At 41.0% G+C, this 17,531-nt stretch overlaps 1 protein-coding gene across 1 annotated transcript in view; it reads right to left on the reverse strand.

Moving 5' to 3' along the window:
- LOC122562359 (sodium-coupled monocarboxylate transporter 1-like) overlaps positions 1 to 17,531 on the reverse strand; it is a 131,838-nt gene that overhangs the window by 25,308 nt on the left and 88,999 nt on the right. Inside the window, exon 10 of the mRNA XM_043715235.1 lies at positions 2,832 to 2,920. Coding sequence (XP_043571170.1) covers positions 2,832 to 2,920 — 89 coding nt within the window. The remainder of the gene's footprint in view (positions 1 to 2,831; positions 2,921 to 17,531) is intronic.

Genomic DNA, 17,531 nt, shown 5'->3' on the forward strand with positions numbered 1-17,531 from the left:
GACCTTGGAGTGCAGGTTCATAGCTCCTTCAAAGTGGAGTCGCAGGTAGATAGGATAGTGAAGAAGGCGTTTGGTATGCTTTCCTTTATTGGTCAGAGTATTGAGTACAGGAGATGGGAGGTCATGTTGCGCTGTACAGGACATTGGTTAGGCCACTGTTGGAATATTGCATGCAATTCTGGTCTCCTTCCTATCGGAAAGATGTTGTGAAACTTGAAAGAGTTCAGAAAAGATTTACAAGGATGTTGCCAGGGTTGGAGGATCTGAGTTACAGGGAGAGCTGAACAGGCTGGGGCTGTTTTTCCTGGAGCGTCAGGGGCTGAGGGGGGAACCTTATAGAGGTTTACAAAATTATGAGGGACATGGATTGGAGAAATAAACAAAGTCTTTTCCCTAGGGTCGGGGAGTCCAGAACTAGAGGGCATAGGTTTAGGGTGAGAGGCGAAAGATATAAAAGAGACCTACGGGGCAACTTTTTCATGCAGAGGGTGGTACGTGTATGGAATGAGCTGCCAGAGAATGTGGTGGAGGCTGGTACAATTGCAACATTTAAGAGGCATTTGGATGGGTATATGAATAGGAAGGGTTTGGAGGGATATGGGCCGGGTGCTGGCAGGTGGGACTAGATTGGGTTGAGATATCTGGTCGGCATGGACGGGTAGGACCAAAGTGTCTGTTTCCATGCTGTATATCTCTATGACTCTAATTGAACAGATTTTTTTTTCAGTCTTCATTATAAAGGATACAAGTACTATAAACTGTTGTAAAACAGGAAATGGAAAGTAAAAACGATTTCAAGAAAATTACAATCACCAGTGAAGTGATATTGAGTGAATTGTTGGAGCTGCGGATTATTAAGTGCCTGAGTCCTCATGGTTTTCATCTTTTTTAAATTTGTTTGTTTTAGATTAGATTCCCTATAGTGTGGATACAGCCCTTCAGCCCAACAACTCCACACTGACCCTCCGAAGAGTAACCCACCCAGACCCATTTCCCTCTGACTACTGTGCCTAACACTATAGGCAATTTAGCATGGCCAATTCACCTGACCTGCACATCTTTGGGCTGTAGGAGGAAACCGGAGCATCTGGAGGGAACCCACCCAGACACAGGGAGAATGTGCAAATTCCACACAGACAGTCACCTGAAGCTGGAATCAAACCTGGGACTCTGGTGCTGTGAGGCAGCAGTGCTAACCACTGAGCCACTGCACCACCCCTTGTTCATGGGATGTGAGTGCCACTGATTCAGCCAGCATTTCTTGCCTAACCCTAATTGCCCAACAATACTCTACAGTCAACCACCGCCCATTTGGCATGTCATTAGGGAGGGAGATTTGTCATCCCTGTCTGGTCTAGCCTTACGTGGGACTCCAGATTGGTTGTTATGTTGTAATCCAAGAAACTATGTCAAAGCGATGCCAAATGGCCTTCTTTGCCTTCAATGGTGTCAAGCTTCTTGAGTGCTGTTGGACATGTACTCATCCAAATAAGTGGGGAGCATTCCATCACACTCCTGACGTGTAGATGGTGGACAGGTTTTGGGAAATCAGAAGGGGAGTTATTCCCTGCAGGATTTCTACCCTCTAACCTGTTCTTGTATATGACTAGTCCAGTTCAGTTTCTGCTTAATGTTAACATCTGTTATGCCGATAGTGGATGTTTGTGACAGTAATGCCACTGAATTTAAAGAAGCGATGGTTAGGTTCTCTCTTGTTGGAGATGATAACTGCCTGGTACCTGTGTGGCAAGACTGGTACCTGACTTGCTACTTGTCAATCCAAGCTGGGGAATTATTCATGGACAACTTCAAAATCTGAGGATTAGTTAATGCTGCTGAAGATTGTGAATCATCAGCAAACATTGCACTTCCAAAATTACAATAGAAGGAATTGATGAAACAGATGAAGATGATTGGGCCTAGGACTTGACCTTGAAGAATTCATGCAAACATGTCTTGGAGCTGAGACAACCATAGCTACCTTCATTTGTGCTAGGTAAGACTCCAACCAGTGTGGGGTTTTCTCCTGATTCCCATTGACTGCAGTTTTGCTATAGATTGTCTTGATTCCACATTTCATTCAAGGTGGTCTTGATGTCAAGAGGAATCACTCTAACTTCTTTCCTGGAATACAGCTTTTCTGTTCATGTTTGAAAAATGGCTGTAATGAGGTCAGGAGCTGAATGGCCCTGATAGAACCCAACCTGAATGTCAGTGAGTAGGTTATTGCCAAGCAAATGCTATTCGACAAGACTGTTGATGTCACCTTATATCACTTTACTGACAATAAAGATTATACTAGAGGTGGTTAGTGGCCAGTTTGAAATTCTTCTGCTTTGTCTTCAGGACATTCCTGGGAAGTTCACCACATTGTTGGGTAAATTCCAATATGTAATTGGACGGGAACAATTTGGCTTGGTGCAACACGTTCCAAGGCTTCAGTACAATTGCTGAAATGTTGTCATGGCCCATAGCCATTGAAGCTTAAATACCTCCAACAGTTTCCGCACATCATATGGAGTGACTTAAATTGGCTGAAGGCTAGCATCTGTGGCACAGGGTATGTTTGGAGGAGAACTCATGAATGTAAATAGCTTGACCTTGTTTGGAATTGCAAAGCTAATATTAAGTGAAACTTAATGCAACTAGTAGTAACAGTATATGTGATGTATGAGTTTGACCTCCCACACAGAGTAGTTGTTTCCACAATTCCAAATAAATTCTATCTGAATTGTCTAAAATAACTTATTTTTTTCCTTGTTCAGTATTATTAATGTCAGTGATTCATAGAGATGATAAACTGCGATTTCCTGTTGAAGCATGTTACATACCTTAATGTGCCACAATATGCACCAGCAACAAAGAGTCCAGAAACTCCTGGCACCTGATTCAAAGTTTCAACTACCAGTAATGGCATCAGCTTAGAAAAAATACAGAATTAAAAGTAAACAATTTAAGAAAGAACCATTACATTTATAATACAGTTTGTGGTTGATTTTATGATTATTTTACATTTGGTAAGAATTAATTTATCTAAGTAGTTTTGGGAAAAATTTGAAATCGGGAGAGATTTGTCAATTTAGTGCACCTGCCACATTCTAGAACTACACATCATGTCTCAGCTTATGATCTTCTGGTCATTAAAATTAATAAAGCTGTAGATATGCATTTTCCCCAAGTGGAAAATCTTCTTTCAGTTGCTAATGTTATTTAAAAAAGCATTTATAAACATAAAATTGTTTCTCCTTTTATACTCCTAGCTACATTAAGAGTTGGGGCTGAAAAGATTCTTATTTTCTGAACAATGGATGCCAAGACTGCCGAAACAAAAATAATTAGCTGCTCGGACTTTGATGCAGATCATACACTTAAAAGTACTTTTCAGTAAACCTATTCAGATATGTTATGAATGACTTCTGTGACAGTCAAAACTTGAACCAAAACCTTCAGGTGCTGCAACAGGACCATTACCACTACATTGCAAGAACCCATAAAGTTAATTAGCCTGCTTGGACATATTCCTATGGCCATCAGTTCTAAGAAAGGAGTTGAACTCATACCTGCTGGCCCAGGGAACAGTCACTACCATGTGCCACAAGACTCTTCTCAAGATCAGAAACTGGATGTTAACTTAATTTTCCCTGACAACTGTATCAACAGCAAAAAGACCATCCTACATGCAAAGTATTTGATACCTGTTAAGTACTAGAACGTTTCCTAATACCTAAAACAAAAGCGACCATGGCTGTTGTACCAGCTGCATAGATGGAAGGTTGCAGACCTTCAATGGCAATTCTCCACACAAACACAGTATGTTGCAAAAATGGTATTATGAACTTTTTTGTGGAAAACATTCAGTAACATATCTGCAGATTCCCAGATTATACTGAAGAATGAACCTGCACTCAGCAACATTCACTCAGCAGGCAAAATCCTAAGTGCGCTTCGTCTTGACAGAGAATTCTGATATAGAAGAGACTTCCAACTAGTATTTCTAGTTTTTATTAATTCATTCATGGGATGTGTAAGTTACTGGCTAGCCAGCATTTATTGCCTGTCCCTAGTTGCCCTTGTGAAGGTGGTGGTGAGCTGACTTCTGCAGCCCACATTCTGTAGGTTGGCCCACATTGTCCTTAGGAAGGGAATTCCAGGATTTTGACCCAACGACAGTGAAGGAGGTTTGCACATTGAATCAAAGTGAGTTGGAAGCAGGTAAAGGTGTCATGCTAGGTCACATGTAGACCTCAGGGAGCAGGATTTGCAAAGTTATCAATCTGAGCCTGTCAATGGAAAGAACATGACAAGGCAATTCACAAATTAAATCTTGACCTTATCTCAAGATGGGAGGGTGCCATTCCAAGTTCCAATTCTTTCCCAAGACAAATTTTGTTTTTGTCCTTTTGTTGGGGGAGGGGGTTTGCAGCAGTGCACATCATAACCAACAACCTCTTTATTTATGTAGCACCTTGAAAGTTATGAAACTTCACAAGGAATTTCAGAGGAGCATTGCAGGACAAAGAATGTACTAAACCAATGAGGAGGTATTGAGAGAGAGTAACCAAAACCTTGGTCAAAGCTACACATTAAGGAGTATCTTCAGGGAGGAAATGAATGTAGAAAGATATGAACAGGGTGTTTCAAAATTAGAATTGCGGAAAACTAGGAAAGTGACTAATGGGCCCCTTGCTGAGATATTTGTATCATCGATAGCCATGGGTGAGGTGACGGAAGATTGGAGGGTGGCTAATGTGTTTCCACAATTTAAGAAAGGTGGTAAGGAAAAGCCAGAAAATTACAGACCGGCGAGCCTGGCATCAGTGATGGGTGAGTTATTGAAGGGAACTCTGAGGGACAGGATCTACATGCATTTGGAAAGGCAGTAACTGATTAGGGATAGTCAACATGGCTTTATGCGTGAGAAGTCTTGTCTCACTGACTTGATTGAATGTTTTGAACAAGCAACAAAGAAGACTGATGAAGTAGAGCGATTGTCTTCATGGATTTCAGCAAAGCATTTGTCAAGGTTTCACATGGTAGACTGGTGAGCAAGGTTAGATCACGTGGAATCCATTTGGATACAAAATTGATTTGAAAGTAGGAGATAGAGGCTGGTGAGAGAGGGTTGTTTTTCAGGTTGGAGGCATGTGACCAGCAGTGTGCCACAAGGTTAGGTGCTGGGTCCACTGCTTTTTGTCACTTACATATATAAATGATTTGGATGTAATATAAGAGGAAGGTTTAGTATTGGTGGCATAGTGGAAAGTGAAGAAGATTATCTCAGAGTACACAGGGACCTTGATCAGATGGGCCAACAGGTCAAAGAGAGCAGGTGGAGTTTAATTTAGATAAATGTGCGGTGTTACTTTTTGGTAAGGCAAATCAGGGCATGATTTATGCATTTAATGGTTAGTTCCTGAGGAGTGTTGCTGAACTTGGAGTGCTGGTCCATAGTTCCTTGAAGGTGGAGTCACAGGTAGACAGGGTAGTGAAAAAGGCATTTGGCCCACTTGCCTTTATTGGTCAGTGCATTGTGTGTAGGGGTCAGGATGTCATGTTGCGGCTGTACAGAACATTGGCTAGGCCACTTTTGGAATACAGTAGCGCCTCGACATACAAACGACCACGTTCACGAACAAATCGGTTTACGAACAGGATTGTACGTAAAATTTTGCTTCAACGTATGTACGAAAGTCAAAGTACGAGCAAAGGTACGAACGCAAAAAGCCTATGTGCGACCACATGGTTTCATTGTTCTGCTTTGCTACGCGCTTGTTGAATGCAAAAGCTCTCGTGCCCCATATGATCTCATTCAGTTCATCTTTGGGGTGTACGCTGTGAACAGCATTCGTTGCTACGTCCAAGCATTCTTACGCTATCTGAACAATGGGAAAAATTGATTCAGTTCGCGAACGTTTCGGTTCGCGAACTGGGTCCCGGAATGGATTAAGTTCGTAAATTGAGGCGCTACTGTACTGTGTTTAATTCTGGTCTCCCTGCTATAGGAAAGATGTTGTGAAACTGGAAAGGGTGCAGATAAGATTTACAAGGATGTTGCTGGGGTTGGAGGGTTTGAGCTGTTCGGAGAGGCTGAATAGGCTGAGGCTATTTTGCTTTGAGTGTCAGAGACTAAGAAGTGACCTTGTAAAGATTTATAAAATCATGTGCGGCATGGATAGGGTGAATAGCCAAGGTATTTCTCCCTAGTTAGGGGAATTCCAAAACCAGAGAGCATAGGTTTAGGGTGAAAGGGGTAAGACATAAAAGGCATCTGAATGAGGACATGAATCAGAAGGATTTATTGGGATGTGGGCCAAATGCTGGCAAATGGGACTAGAGTAATTTAAGATATCAGGTCAGCATGGACAAGTTGGACTGAAGGATCTGTTTCATGCTGTACAACTCTATGACTCTAGAAGCTTTGACAATTGATGACACAATCACCAATAGTGGAGAGTTTAGAATTAAGGAAGCAAAATAAACAGTGTTAAGAGGAGTACAGATATCTCAAGGATGTGAAGTTGGAAGAAATTCCAGACAGGGTGAGGAGGCCTTGGAAGATTGAGAATACAAGGATGTGCATTTTAAAATGAAGTTTATAGAAACATAGAAACATAGAACAATACAGCACAGAACAGGCCCTTCGGCCCACGATGTTGTGCCGAACTTCTAACCTAGATTAAGTACCCATCCATGTACCTATCCAAATGCCGCTTAAAGGTCGCCAATGATTCCGACTCTACCACTCCCACGGGCAGCGCATTCCATGCCCCCACCACTCTCTGGGTAAAGAACCCACCCCTGACATCTCCCCTATACCTTCCACCCTTCACCTTAAATTTATGTCCCCTTGTAACACTCTGTTGTACCCGGGAAAAAGTTTCTGACTGTCTACTCTATCTATTCCTCTGATCATCTTATAAACCCCTATCAAGTCACCCCTCATCCTTCGCCGTTCCAACGAGAAAAGGCCGAGAACTCTCAACCTAGCCTCGTACGACTTCCTCTCCATTCCAGGCAACATCCTGGTAAATCTTCTCTGCACCCTCTCCAAAGCTTCCACATCTTTCCTAAAGTGAGGCGACCAGAACTGCACACAGTACTCCAACTGTGGCCTAACCAAAGTCCTGTACAGCTGCAACATCACTTCACGACTCTTGAATTCAATCCCTCTGCTAATGAACGATAATACTCCATAGGCCTTCTTACAAACTCTATCCACCTGAGTGGCAACCTTCAAAGATCTATGTACATAGACCCCAAGATCCCTCTGTTCCTCCACCTGACTAAGAACCCTACCATTAACCCTGTATTCCGCATTCAAGATAGCAGGAAATGCCTCAGTTTAGCACCTCATCCAAAAGACAGCACCTCCAACAGTATAGCAAGCACGGCAGAACTGCACTGGAATATCAGTTTTGATTTAGTGCTCAAATCCAGTAATGGGACTAGAACCCACAAACTTCTGACTCAGGCAAAAGTGCCACCAACTAAGCCAGAGCTGATGTTTAAAAGGTGCCACTCCACTGTTTGATGGGGGAAATTTTCACAATGTCTTCGCTAACATTTGTGTCTCAGCTAATACCTCAAACCAGGTAACTTGGTCATTTCTTATTTGTAGGAACGTGCTATGCAAAAGTAATTGCACTTGCTACAACAACAACTGGAACAACTTGCATTCAAAGTAATAAACTGTTCCAAAGAACTTGATGGAGCAATATCAAATAAAATTTAATTTGGGTTACCTAAGGAAATATTAGGGGCAATTGATCAAAGAGATGTGTTTAAAATAGTATTTTGCTTACATATGAGGATGCTCAAGAGGCCAAAATTGGAGATATCTCTAAGGGTTGGACAAGATTACCAAAATAGGGAAGGATAATAGCATGAAAATAAAGGATGAGAATTTGAAAATCAAGTTAAAAATCACACGACACCAGGTTATTGTCCAACAGGTTTATTTAGAAGCACTAGCTTTCTGAGCGCTGCTCCTTCATCAGATGGTTGTGAAGGAGCAGCTCTCTGAAAGCCAGTGCTGCTAATAAACCTGTTGGACTATCACCTGGTGTTGCGAGATTTTTAACTTTGTACACCCCAGTCCAACAGCGGCACCTCCAAATCATGAAAATCAAGTGTTAGTTAACAAGGAGCTAACCATGTAGGAGCACGTGGGTGGTCTAATTAAATGGAAATTGGTGAGAGTTAGAAGATGGACCACAAGGCTTGGAATATTTTAATGCTTAACTTGGGAGCCAGCCAGGAATGTGGTGCAGTAGTCAAATGTAAGGCAACAGAAACTTAAATGAGGAGTTGGATGGATGGATTGATGGAGGGAGGGAGGGAGGGAAGGAGGGAGAGATGGTTGATTTTATTGTCATGTGTATTTTACAGTATTTCCACTGTCGTCACAATCTGGCACTATTTTAAATAATTTTAAGAATAAGAACTAATATATAGCTGAGAGAGTCCATCAATCCTGAGCCAGCTCACCATCAACAATGCCTGTGCCGCCATGCTTCCTCCACCACCTTGCCGCTGTGCACACCAGATCCTACCAATGTTGAAGATGTCACTCTTTACGCACCATTTTCCACTGCTGGGCCAATTCTGAGAAGATATTGGGCAACGGTATGGGGGTGGATATGGACTTTGAGAGATGATACAGATGTGTGGTCAGAAGCTCATCTTCGAATCAAATATTAAACCAGGTTGAGAATTGCCTGGGTCAGACAGACTCTGATAGTTGCAAGAAAGAGAGCCAATGACTAGGGAACATCTTTTGACAATGGCATCAGTGTTTCCATGATTTAGTTGGAGGAAATTTCTTCTCAATCTAATCTAATCTAAACTAAACTAATGTTGCCTGTCAGATAAGCAGTTTGACAATATAGGAACAACCAAAGTGTTGGTAAAATAAGTGGTAGTGAAATAAAGCTAGGTGTTGCCAGCATACATGTGGAAATGATTTTGGATGACATTACCAAGGTCAAACATATAGATGACAAATAGGAGGGCGCCAATGATCAATCCTTTGAGAACACAACAGCACCTACATTTTGAAAATGTTTATAGGTTATAAATTTCCTCGGAATATCCAGAAGTTACGTTGTTATACTTCTGTTAGCCAGATGCTGAAGAAACCTTAACCAATCTTTTGTTTAGAACAAATTCAGTCACAGCGTAAAACATTAAAGGTATTATATTTCCTGATTCCACACCTGTTACAGTATCACTTCATAAATATTTTCTAATCAATCTGTTCAAGATTTTAGGACACCCCTTATGGAGCAAATGGGACTTGAACTGGATCTCCTAGCCCAGTGTTAGGGACACTACCATTGTGACACCATAGCCCAGGTATCACTTTATATGCACTCAAGAAACCACTGAATGACTCCACCTGTATGTACTTAACCTCAATTGATACTTCTTTCTTTGCTATTACTGCTAGACATCAATTTAATCATTCTGGAAATGAAATCAGACAGATTAAGTCATTGCAACATGGCCACTGGAACCAAACTCTCAAAGGCCTTATTTCAGGTATGAATAGAAAAGTAAAAAGAATGCAAAAATTCATGTACAGCAAGAAAAATAAAAACAGCAGAGAACATCCTAAAACATATTCCAGAAAGTCAAGTATAATACAACAATAAACTATGCTGCAATTTTAATGGCTATGAGGAGCATCAAATAAAACTAACAGCACTGTAGCATACCAAAATGGCTCCACATGAAACGTGTACACTGTGTATAACCATTATTCAAAAATGTTAAAATCAGCCAAACCAGCAAAATGCACATGTCAGTGATGACATGAAATATTTATTCCAAACCAAACTTCAAAAGGTTTCATAAACATCTGAAAGGCCCCTCTCCTAAAAACACAGCATTCTCAAATATCATTTTTATGTCACAACTCAATAATTTACCTTGGGAATATTGTTGAACACGAAAATAAATGAATACTTTGATTCAAGATCCTATGCTCATATTCATAGACATAAACATTTTCCAGATGCCTTTCATAAACCGCCAAAATAATTGCTATTCTGCAATATTCACATGGTGAAGCAAATTTATTGCCCTTACATCAGAACAGAATTGTTTCTTAATAAGAGGCTGAAAATAGAAAAAAAAGATCCAATAAATGGAAAATGTAATTTAATATGTTTCTATTGTCATGCTTCTTTTCAAACATTACACTTATTAAGGAATCGGTAGGAATTGTAATTTTGCAAAAGCAAAAGCTGTGCATGCCCACCTGTCCTGTTCAACATTTACCACTGACATTCTTGAATGCGATTTACATTTGAGTGCCTAATTGTGTGAAACACTACCCTGTGAACTGGCATCAATTAGAAACTCAGTTTAGGCTGACCACACCCACACCTAGACCCTGCACTGCCTGCTTCTTCCCCTTCCCACCTCTAACTGTTACCCAGCTACCTCTGTTCTCCGGCGTAACTATGTCCCTGTAGCTTCTATCAATCACCCTCTCAGCCTCTCGAATAATCCTCAGTTCATCCAACTCCAGTTCCAGTTCCCTAACTCGTTCGGTGAGGATCAGGATCTGACTGCATTTCCTGCAGACGAAGTCGGCAGGAATATCGGTGGTCACCCCTACCTCAAACATCCTGCAGGAGGAACATTCCACCGCCTGCGCTGCCATGACTGTACACTTCCCGCCCAGCTATGCGCTCCAACCTCACTTCCGCTGCTCCCACTCAAAATGCATGGTACAAATGTAGTTCAGTGACCACAGGGGTGCGATGGGAGTGGGACGATGTGGGAATTAAGACCCCGGCAGCAAAGGTTTAGATGACCTCACATTTAATCAGAATAGAATATAGGAGACCATTAAGAGTGCATGATCAAGTACCTTGGAAAGTTTCATTACATCCATTATATATAAGATGTTATTGTAGGTTTGGGCATAGCTGTTGTTTGATAGCAGTACACAAGTTCTTTATCCTGTGAAGAAATGTGATCTTGCAGTGGCACCCTGTCATGTTGAGACCACATCAGGCTGAAGATCTAATTAATAAAATTTATTGTGATATCCTCACCTTTGGCAAGCCCAAAAGCAAATTAAATTGATTCTGATGCAGATCTTGCTCACTCACATCCATGTGTGACCCACCATGAAGTCTTGACCTGCTTCTACACATCTTGATTGAATTTACAGAAACTCTTCTTCAAAGTGTTACATCAAATGCTAGTTCAATTTAGAAGTAAAAGGTAAAGTCACCATAGTCCTATCAGACCAGATGGCTGCTCTCTCATTACAGAGAAACAACTAGTAGTGATTTAACCTGAGGGTCACGATGCTTCAAGTGAGGGGAGAGGTTGAGAAGGAATGTCCTTTATAGTAACCTCAGCCAGTATGGGAATTGAACTTTGCATTTCAAATCAGTAATCCAGCCAACTGATCTAACCAACCAATTCTCCATCCATGTCAGTACACTACTCTAACGCCACGTGCTTTAATTTTACAGACTGATATTTTTGATTCTCTGACCTGACACAAATCTATCCAGTACTACTTTTAAATTTTCAATGACCCTACAGATAGAATAAGAGAATCCCTAAAGTACAGATGGAAGTCATTTAGCCCATCAAGTCTGCACCAACCCTCCAAATAGCAACTCACCCTTTTTCCACACTTATCACTGTTAACCCACCTAGCCTGCACATCCCTGAAAGCTACAGGGCAATTTAGCATTGCCAATCCACCTAACCATCACATCTTTGGATTGTGGGAGGAAAGTCACACATACATAGGAAGAATGCACAAATTCCACACAGAAAGTCAGCCAAAGCTGGAATCAAACCTGGATCCTTAGCACTGTGAGGTAGCAGTGCTAACCACTGTACCATGCCAACATAAGGAGGTGTGATTTAGAATTTGATCACAGATGAAATTTGGATGGTCTCAATTTTAATGGCAAAGTGGTCCACAAGCACAATGTAGGAACAAGTTACTGCAGATGCTGGAATCTGTACTGAAAACAAATACAGGATATCACAGCTGGTCAGACTTGAAACATTAGCTTCCTCTCTCTCTATGGATGCTCTGATCCACCGTGATCTGCAGCATTTGTTGTTGTAGAACATAGGAAAGTACAGCACTGAGCAGGGCCTTTGGCCCACAATGTTGTGCCGAGATTTAATCCTAATGTAAAATATAGTAACTTAACCTACGCACCCCTCAACTCACTGCTCTCTATGTGCATGTCCAGCAGTCGCTTAAATGTCCCCAATGACTTTGCTTCCACCACCACAGCTGGCAACACAGTCCATGCATTCACAACTCTCTACATAAAGAACCTACCTCTAACATCTCCTTTATACCTTCCTTCTAATATCTTCAAATTATGACTTCTCGTACCAGTCAATTCTGCCCTGGGGAAAAGTCTCTGGCTATTAACTCTATCTATTCCTCTCATTATTTTGTACACCTCGATCAGGTCTCCTCTCTCCCTCCTTCTCTCCAGAGAGAAAGGTCCAAGCTTATTCAACCTTTCTTCATAAGGCAAGCCCTCCAGTCCAGGCAGCATCCTGGTAAACCTTCTTTATACCCTCTCCAAAGCCTCTGTATCTTTCCTATAGTAGGGCGACCAGAACTGGACACAATATTCCAAGTGTGGTCTCACCAGAGACTTGTAGAGCTGCAGCAAAACCTCGTGGCTCTTAAACACATTAATGAAAGCCAAAATACCATATGCTTTCTTAACAACTCTATCCACTTGGGTGGCAACTTTGAGGGATCTATGTATTTGCACTCCCAGATCCCTCTGTTCCTCCACACTGCCAAGAATCCTGTCTTTAATCCTATTTTCAAAATTCGAGTTTGACCTTCCAAAACGCATCACTTCGCCTTTATCCCGGTTGAACTCCATCTGCAATTTCTCAGCCCAGCTCTGTATCCTGTCAATGTCACGCTGCAGCCTGCAGTAGCCCTCTATACTATCGACAACACCTCCAACCTTTGTGTCATCTGCAAATTTACTAATCCACCCCTCAACCTCCTCATCCAAGTCATTTACAAAAACTACAAAGAGCAGAGGCCCAAGAACAGAGCCTGCGGGACCCCACTCAACACTGTTCTCCAGGCAGAATACTTTCCATCCACAAGCACTCTCTGCCTTCTGTCAGCCAGCCAATTCTGAATCCAGATAGCCAAATCTCCCTGTATCCCTGACTTTATGAATGAGCCTACCATGGGGAACCCTATCAAATGCCTTGCTGAAGTCCATATACACCACATCCACTGCTCTACCATCATTGACCTGTCTTGAAACCTCCTCAAAGAACTCAATAAGGTTTGTGAGGCTTGACCTGCCCCTCACAAAGCCATGCTGACTGCCTTTAATCACACTGTGCTTTGTCAAATAGTCATAAATCCTATCCCTCAGAATTCTTTCCAAAACTTTGCTGACCACAGACGTAAGACTGACTGGTCTGTTTTCAGATCTATAAGCACATTGCAGTTGTTTTGAGAAGGGTGAAGAATGGGAGAAAAGTGGTTTAAGAAGACAATGCAGAAAATAATCCGGGGGATTTTTTTGAATTAAAGATGATCATGAAGTAATTATCAATTTGGCAGTGAAGGAAAGAAACAAATAACACTCAGTCTGCTCCAGCTAAATCTAATGATGAATGGCAAAATGTGTTTTCCATCACATACGGTACTTTCAAGTATACATTGTGAGATTCTCGAACTTGACACCAATATTTGGCTGTAAATAACCTTCAGGGTTTAAATGAGACTTGATCTGAAAGTTGAAAGCCAGTCATGCCAAGAAATAAATAATATTATCAACTTTTGCTCTGAGTAGGGAATGTAACCTTTGTCAATTATATTATATATGTTGCAGGGAATTGCAAAGAAAGGCTTAAAATCTTTATGGAGATCTAATCACACACAATCATCCCTTAAAATACGCTATATTTCAGTTTTTGAATATATCTGCAGAACATTGTAAGTTTGTCCATGATATAAGGCTACCCTATCATTCTGGATACCATTGACCCCTTGTTAACCATTCCCTACTCACATAAAAGTGTCCACAACAATAAAGCTTCTGACTGTTAAATGTCATCCAAACTCTGAACAATCCTGAAAATGAAGGACTTCAACCATTTTATTTCTAGCTATATCACAAGTCTACAAGCTATTTATAAATGAAAAATCAACATACGAGATTAAACCAATCCCTGTGTATAAACTTATATAACAGGGCTTCTTACACATCAGTTGGACTTAGCAAAGCAAACATGGCAAGTGCTATAAGGAGAACAACCAGGATAGGAGAAAGTGAAAATTTTACTGGGGCATTAGCATTACATACCAAGGTGAGAAGTGATTGAGCATGTCAACTGCTGCATAATTTGGAGATGCCAGTGTTGGACTGGGGTGTACAAAGTTAAAAATCACACAACAGCAGATTATAGTCCAACAGGTTTAATTGGAAGCACTAGCTTTCGGAGCGCTGCTCCTTCATCAGGTGACAACCACCTAAGCCTATGCCCTCTAGTTCTGAACTCTCCCACCCCAGAGAAAAGACTTTGTCTATTTATCCTATCTATGTCCCTCATGATTTTATAAAACTCTGTAAGGTTACCCCTCAGACTCTGACGCACCAGGGAAAACAGCCCCAGCATATTCAACCTATCCCTATAGCTCAAATCCCCCAATCCTGGCAACATCCTTGTAAATCTTTTCTGAACCCTTTCAAGTTTCACAATATCCTTCTGATAGGAAGGAGACCAGAATTGCATGCAATATTTCAGAAGTGGCCTAACCAATGTCCTGTTCAGCCGCAACATGACCTCCCAACTCCTGTACTCAATACTCTGACCAATAAAGGAAAGCATACCAAATGCCTTCTTCACTATCCTATCTATCTGTGACTCTACTTTCAAGGAGCTATGAATCTGCACTCCAAGGTCTCTTTGTTCAGCAACACTCCCTAGGACCTTACCATTAAGTTGCTGTGGGTCTGGAGTCACATGCAGTCCAGACCAGGTAGGAACAGTAGTTTACTTCCCTAAAGAGCATGAGTGAACCAGATGGGTTTTTCCAGACATTCAACAATCATTATATTTCTACAAAACTTGTAATAAGTCTAATTTTCTACAATCCTTCAAAACTTAAGTCCTCCAAGAAATATTAAGTATCAAGTGCCTTTGTAACGCAATCAGTAATAGTTCATAGTCACCACTGTTGAGACTAGCATCATTGTCCAGATTTATTAATTAAATTTAAATTCCAATAGCTGCATGGTGGGATTTGAATCCATGATCCCAGAGCATTTACATGGACCTCTGTATTGCTGGTTCAATGACAATGATACCATGTTATCGACTACCTAAAGATATCAAAATCCACCACACACGTATATTCTGTATTCTCACTATCCTCAGTGCTTCTTTCAACTAGTGTTCTGCATGTAGGAATCTAAATTTGTCAGCTGAGGGAGGGTAGTTAGTAGTTACAATTAGTATATTTCCTTGTATTTATTTGAACTAATGGCATGAGACTCCATGGGATCTGTAGTCAATATTGTGATCTGTCAACTGTATACGTCTGTGTCACCATTCTGGTGAGTCTTCCTGTCAGTAAGACAGGGTTTTGCAAGGTGGTTCATTCAATTTTATTCTTATTCAACACTTCTGAAGCTTTTTGATGAAAATAAGTGGTTTGCTAAGCCATTGCAGAAGGTCAAACGTGTTGCAATGGGTCTGGAGTCACACATAGGCCAGAATAGACAAATGTACTTCCTTGAAGGGCATTAGTGAACCAGGTTGTTTTTTAATATGTAGGAGCAAATTACTGCAGATGTTGGAATCTGTACTAAAAACAACAAATGCTGGAGATTACAGCAGGTCAGACAGCATCCATGGAAAGAAAGAAAGCTAATATTTGGAGTATAGATGACTCTTCATCAGTCATCTAGACTCGAAATGTTAGCTTGCTTTCTCTCCATGGATTGTGTCTGACCTGCTGTGATCTCCAGCATTTGTTGGCTTTTAACATGATCATTTGTTTCCTTATTATCATTACTGACACCAATATTTTATTCCAAATTCTCCAATGGAATTTACAATTTGCCCAGATTCATTGGTGGAATTTGAACTCCTGTCTCTGGCCTCTTGATTGCAAATCTGCTAAATTACCACTGTGATACTGTGCTGTAGTATCCTTATTTTACCTATGAAAATGCATTACCTCACACCCAATAAATTAATGTTCAGTCGCCAATTTCTTGCCCATTTTGCAAGTTGATTAATGTCTTTCTGCATTTTGGCAGAATCTTCCTCTGGACATTCAGCATCCTCTAATACAGCACTGTCAGCAAATTTCAAAATTCTACTTTTAGTTCCCAAACACTACTACATACAATTTGTCATTACATGTATTCACCTTTCAGTCATACTAAATAGACTGTAAATTAAACATAAAAAAATCAAATTTCCAACATTTTTGTGGTCTCTTTAAGGAAGGGTAGAGGGTGTTCAACGGAAATTTATTTAATTGATACTTGTAGTGAGTAGGTTGTTTTATCAGGACAGGTTGGACAAATTGGACTTGTTTCCACTGGAATTCAGAGAAGGTTGGTTGAAGAGATTGATCCTGAATGGTCTTGACAAGGTGTAAGTTCAGAACTGGAGGATACTATTTTAAAATGTGCACTCATCCTTTCGAATAAAAACAAGAAGTTTTTTCTCTCTCAGCGGGTTGGGTAACTTTGGGACTCTTCTTCCTAGAAGGTGGTGAAAGCAGGGTCATTGAATATTTAAAAGTAAAGTTAGACAGATTCTTGTCAGGTCACAGTCAAAGTTTATTGGGGTAAATGGGAGTGTGAAATTCAAATCACAACACAAACAGATCATGATTGTTGAATGATGAAGTAGACTCAAGAAGCCAAATGGCCGGCTTCAGCTGCTAATACACATGTTAATTGGATTTTCTGTCTTGTTTGCTATCCATGCCATTACCTGTCCACTGGGTTTATGAATGTTCTGGCAACAGTGATAAGTCCACAAGGCAGGACAATATCAAAGGCTTTTTGAACATCCAATATATTGCACAACCTACATTATCCATATCTCCACTTCATGTTACTTCTTAAAAGAGTTAAATAAACTTGGAGTCAAGCATGATCTTCAGTTTTAAAATCTGTATAATCAACTTTTTTTAATTTTTGTTTTCTAGATGTATTTCTGCAACATTTTTTGAGGAGTCGAAGAGTGTGGTGCTGGAAAAGCACAGCTGGTCAGGCATCATCTAAGGAGCAGGAGAGTCAATGTTTCAAGCATAAGCTCTTCATCAGGAATGTGGGGGAACCACATTAATCCTGTGTGGTTGGAGGGTCCCAAGGCGGAAGATAAGGCATTCTTCCTCAAGGCATTGGGTGGCTAGAGTTTGACGGCGGAGGAGGCCCAGGACTTCATGTCCTTGGTGGAGTGGGAGGGGCAGTTAAATTGTTCAGCCACAGATCGATGGGTTGTTTGGTCAAGTGTCCCAG

The sequence above is a fragment of the Chiloscyllium plagiosum genome, chromosome 24, assembly GCF_004010195.1.
Source record: "Chiloscyllium plagiosum isolate BGI_BamShark_2017 chromosome 24, ASM401019v2, whole genome shotgun sequence".
Lineage (NCBI taxonomy): Eukaryota > Metazoa > Chordata > Chondrichthyes > Orectolobiformes > Hemiscylliidae > Chiloscyllium > Chiloscyllium plagiosum.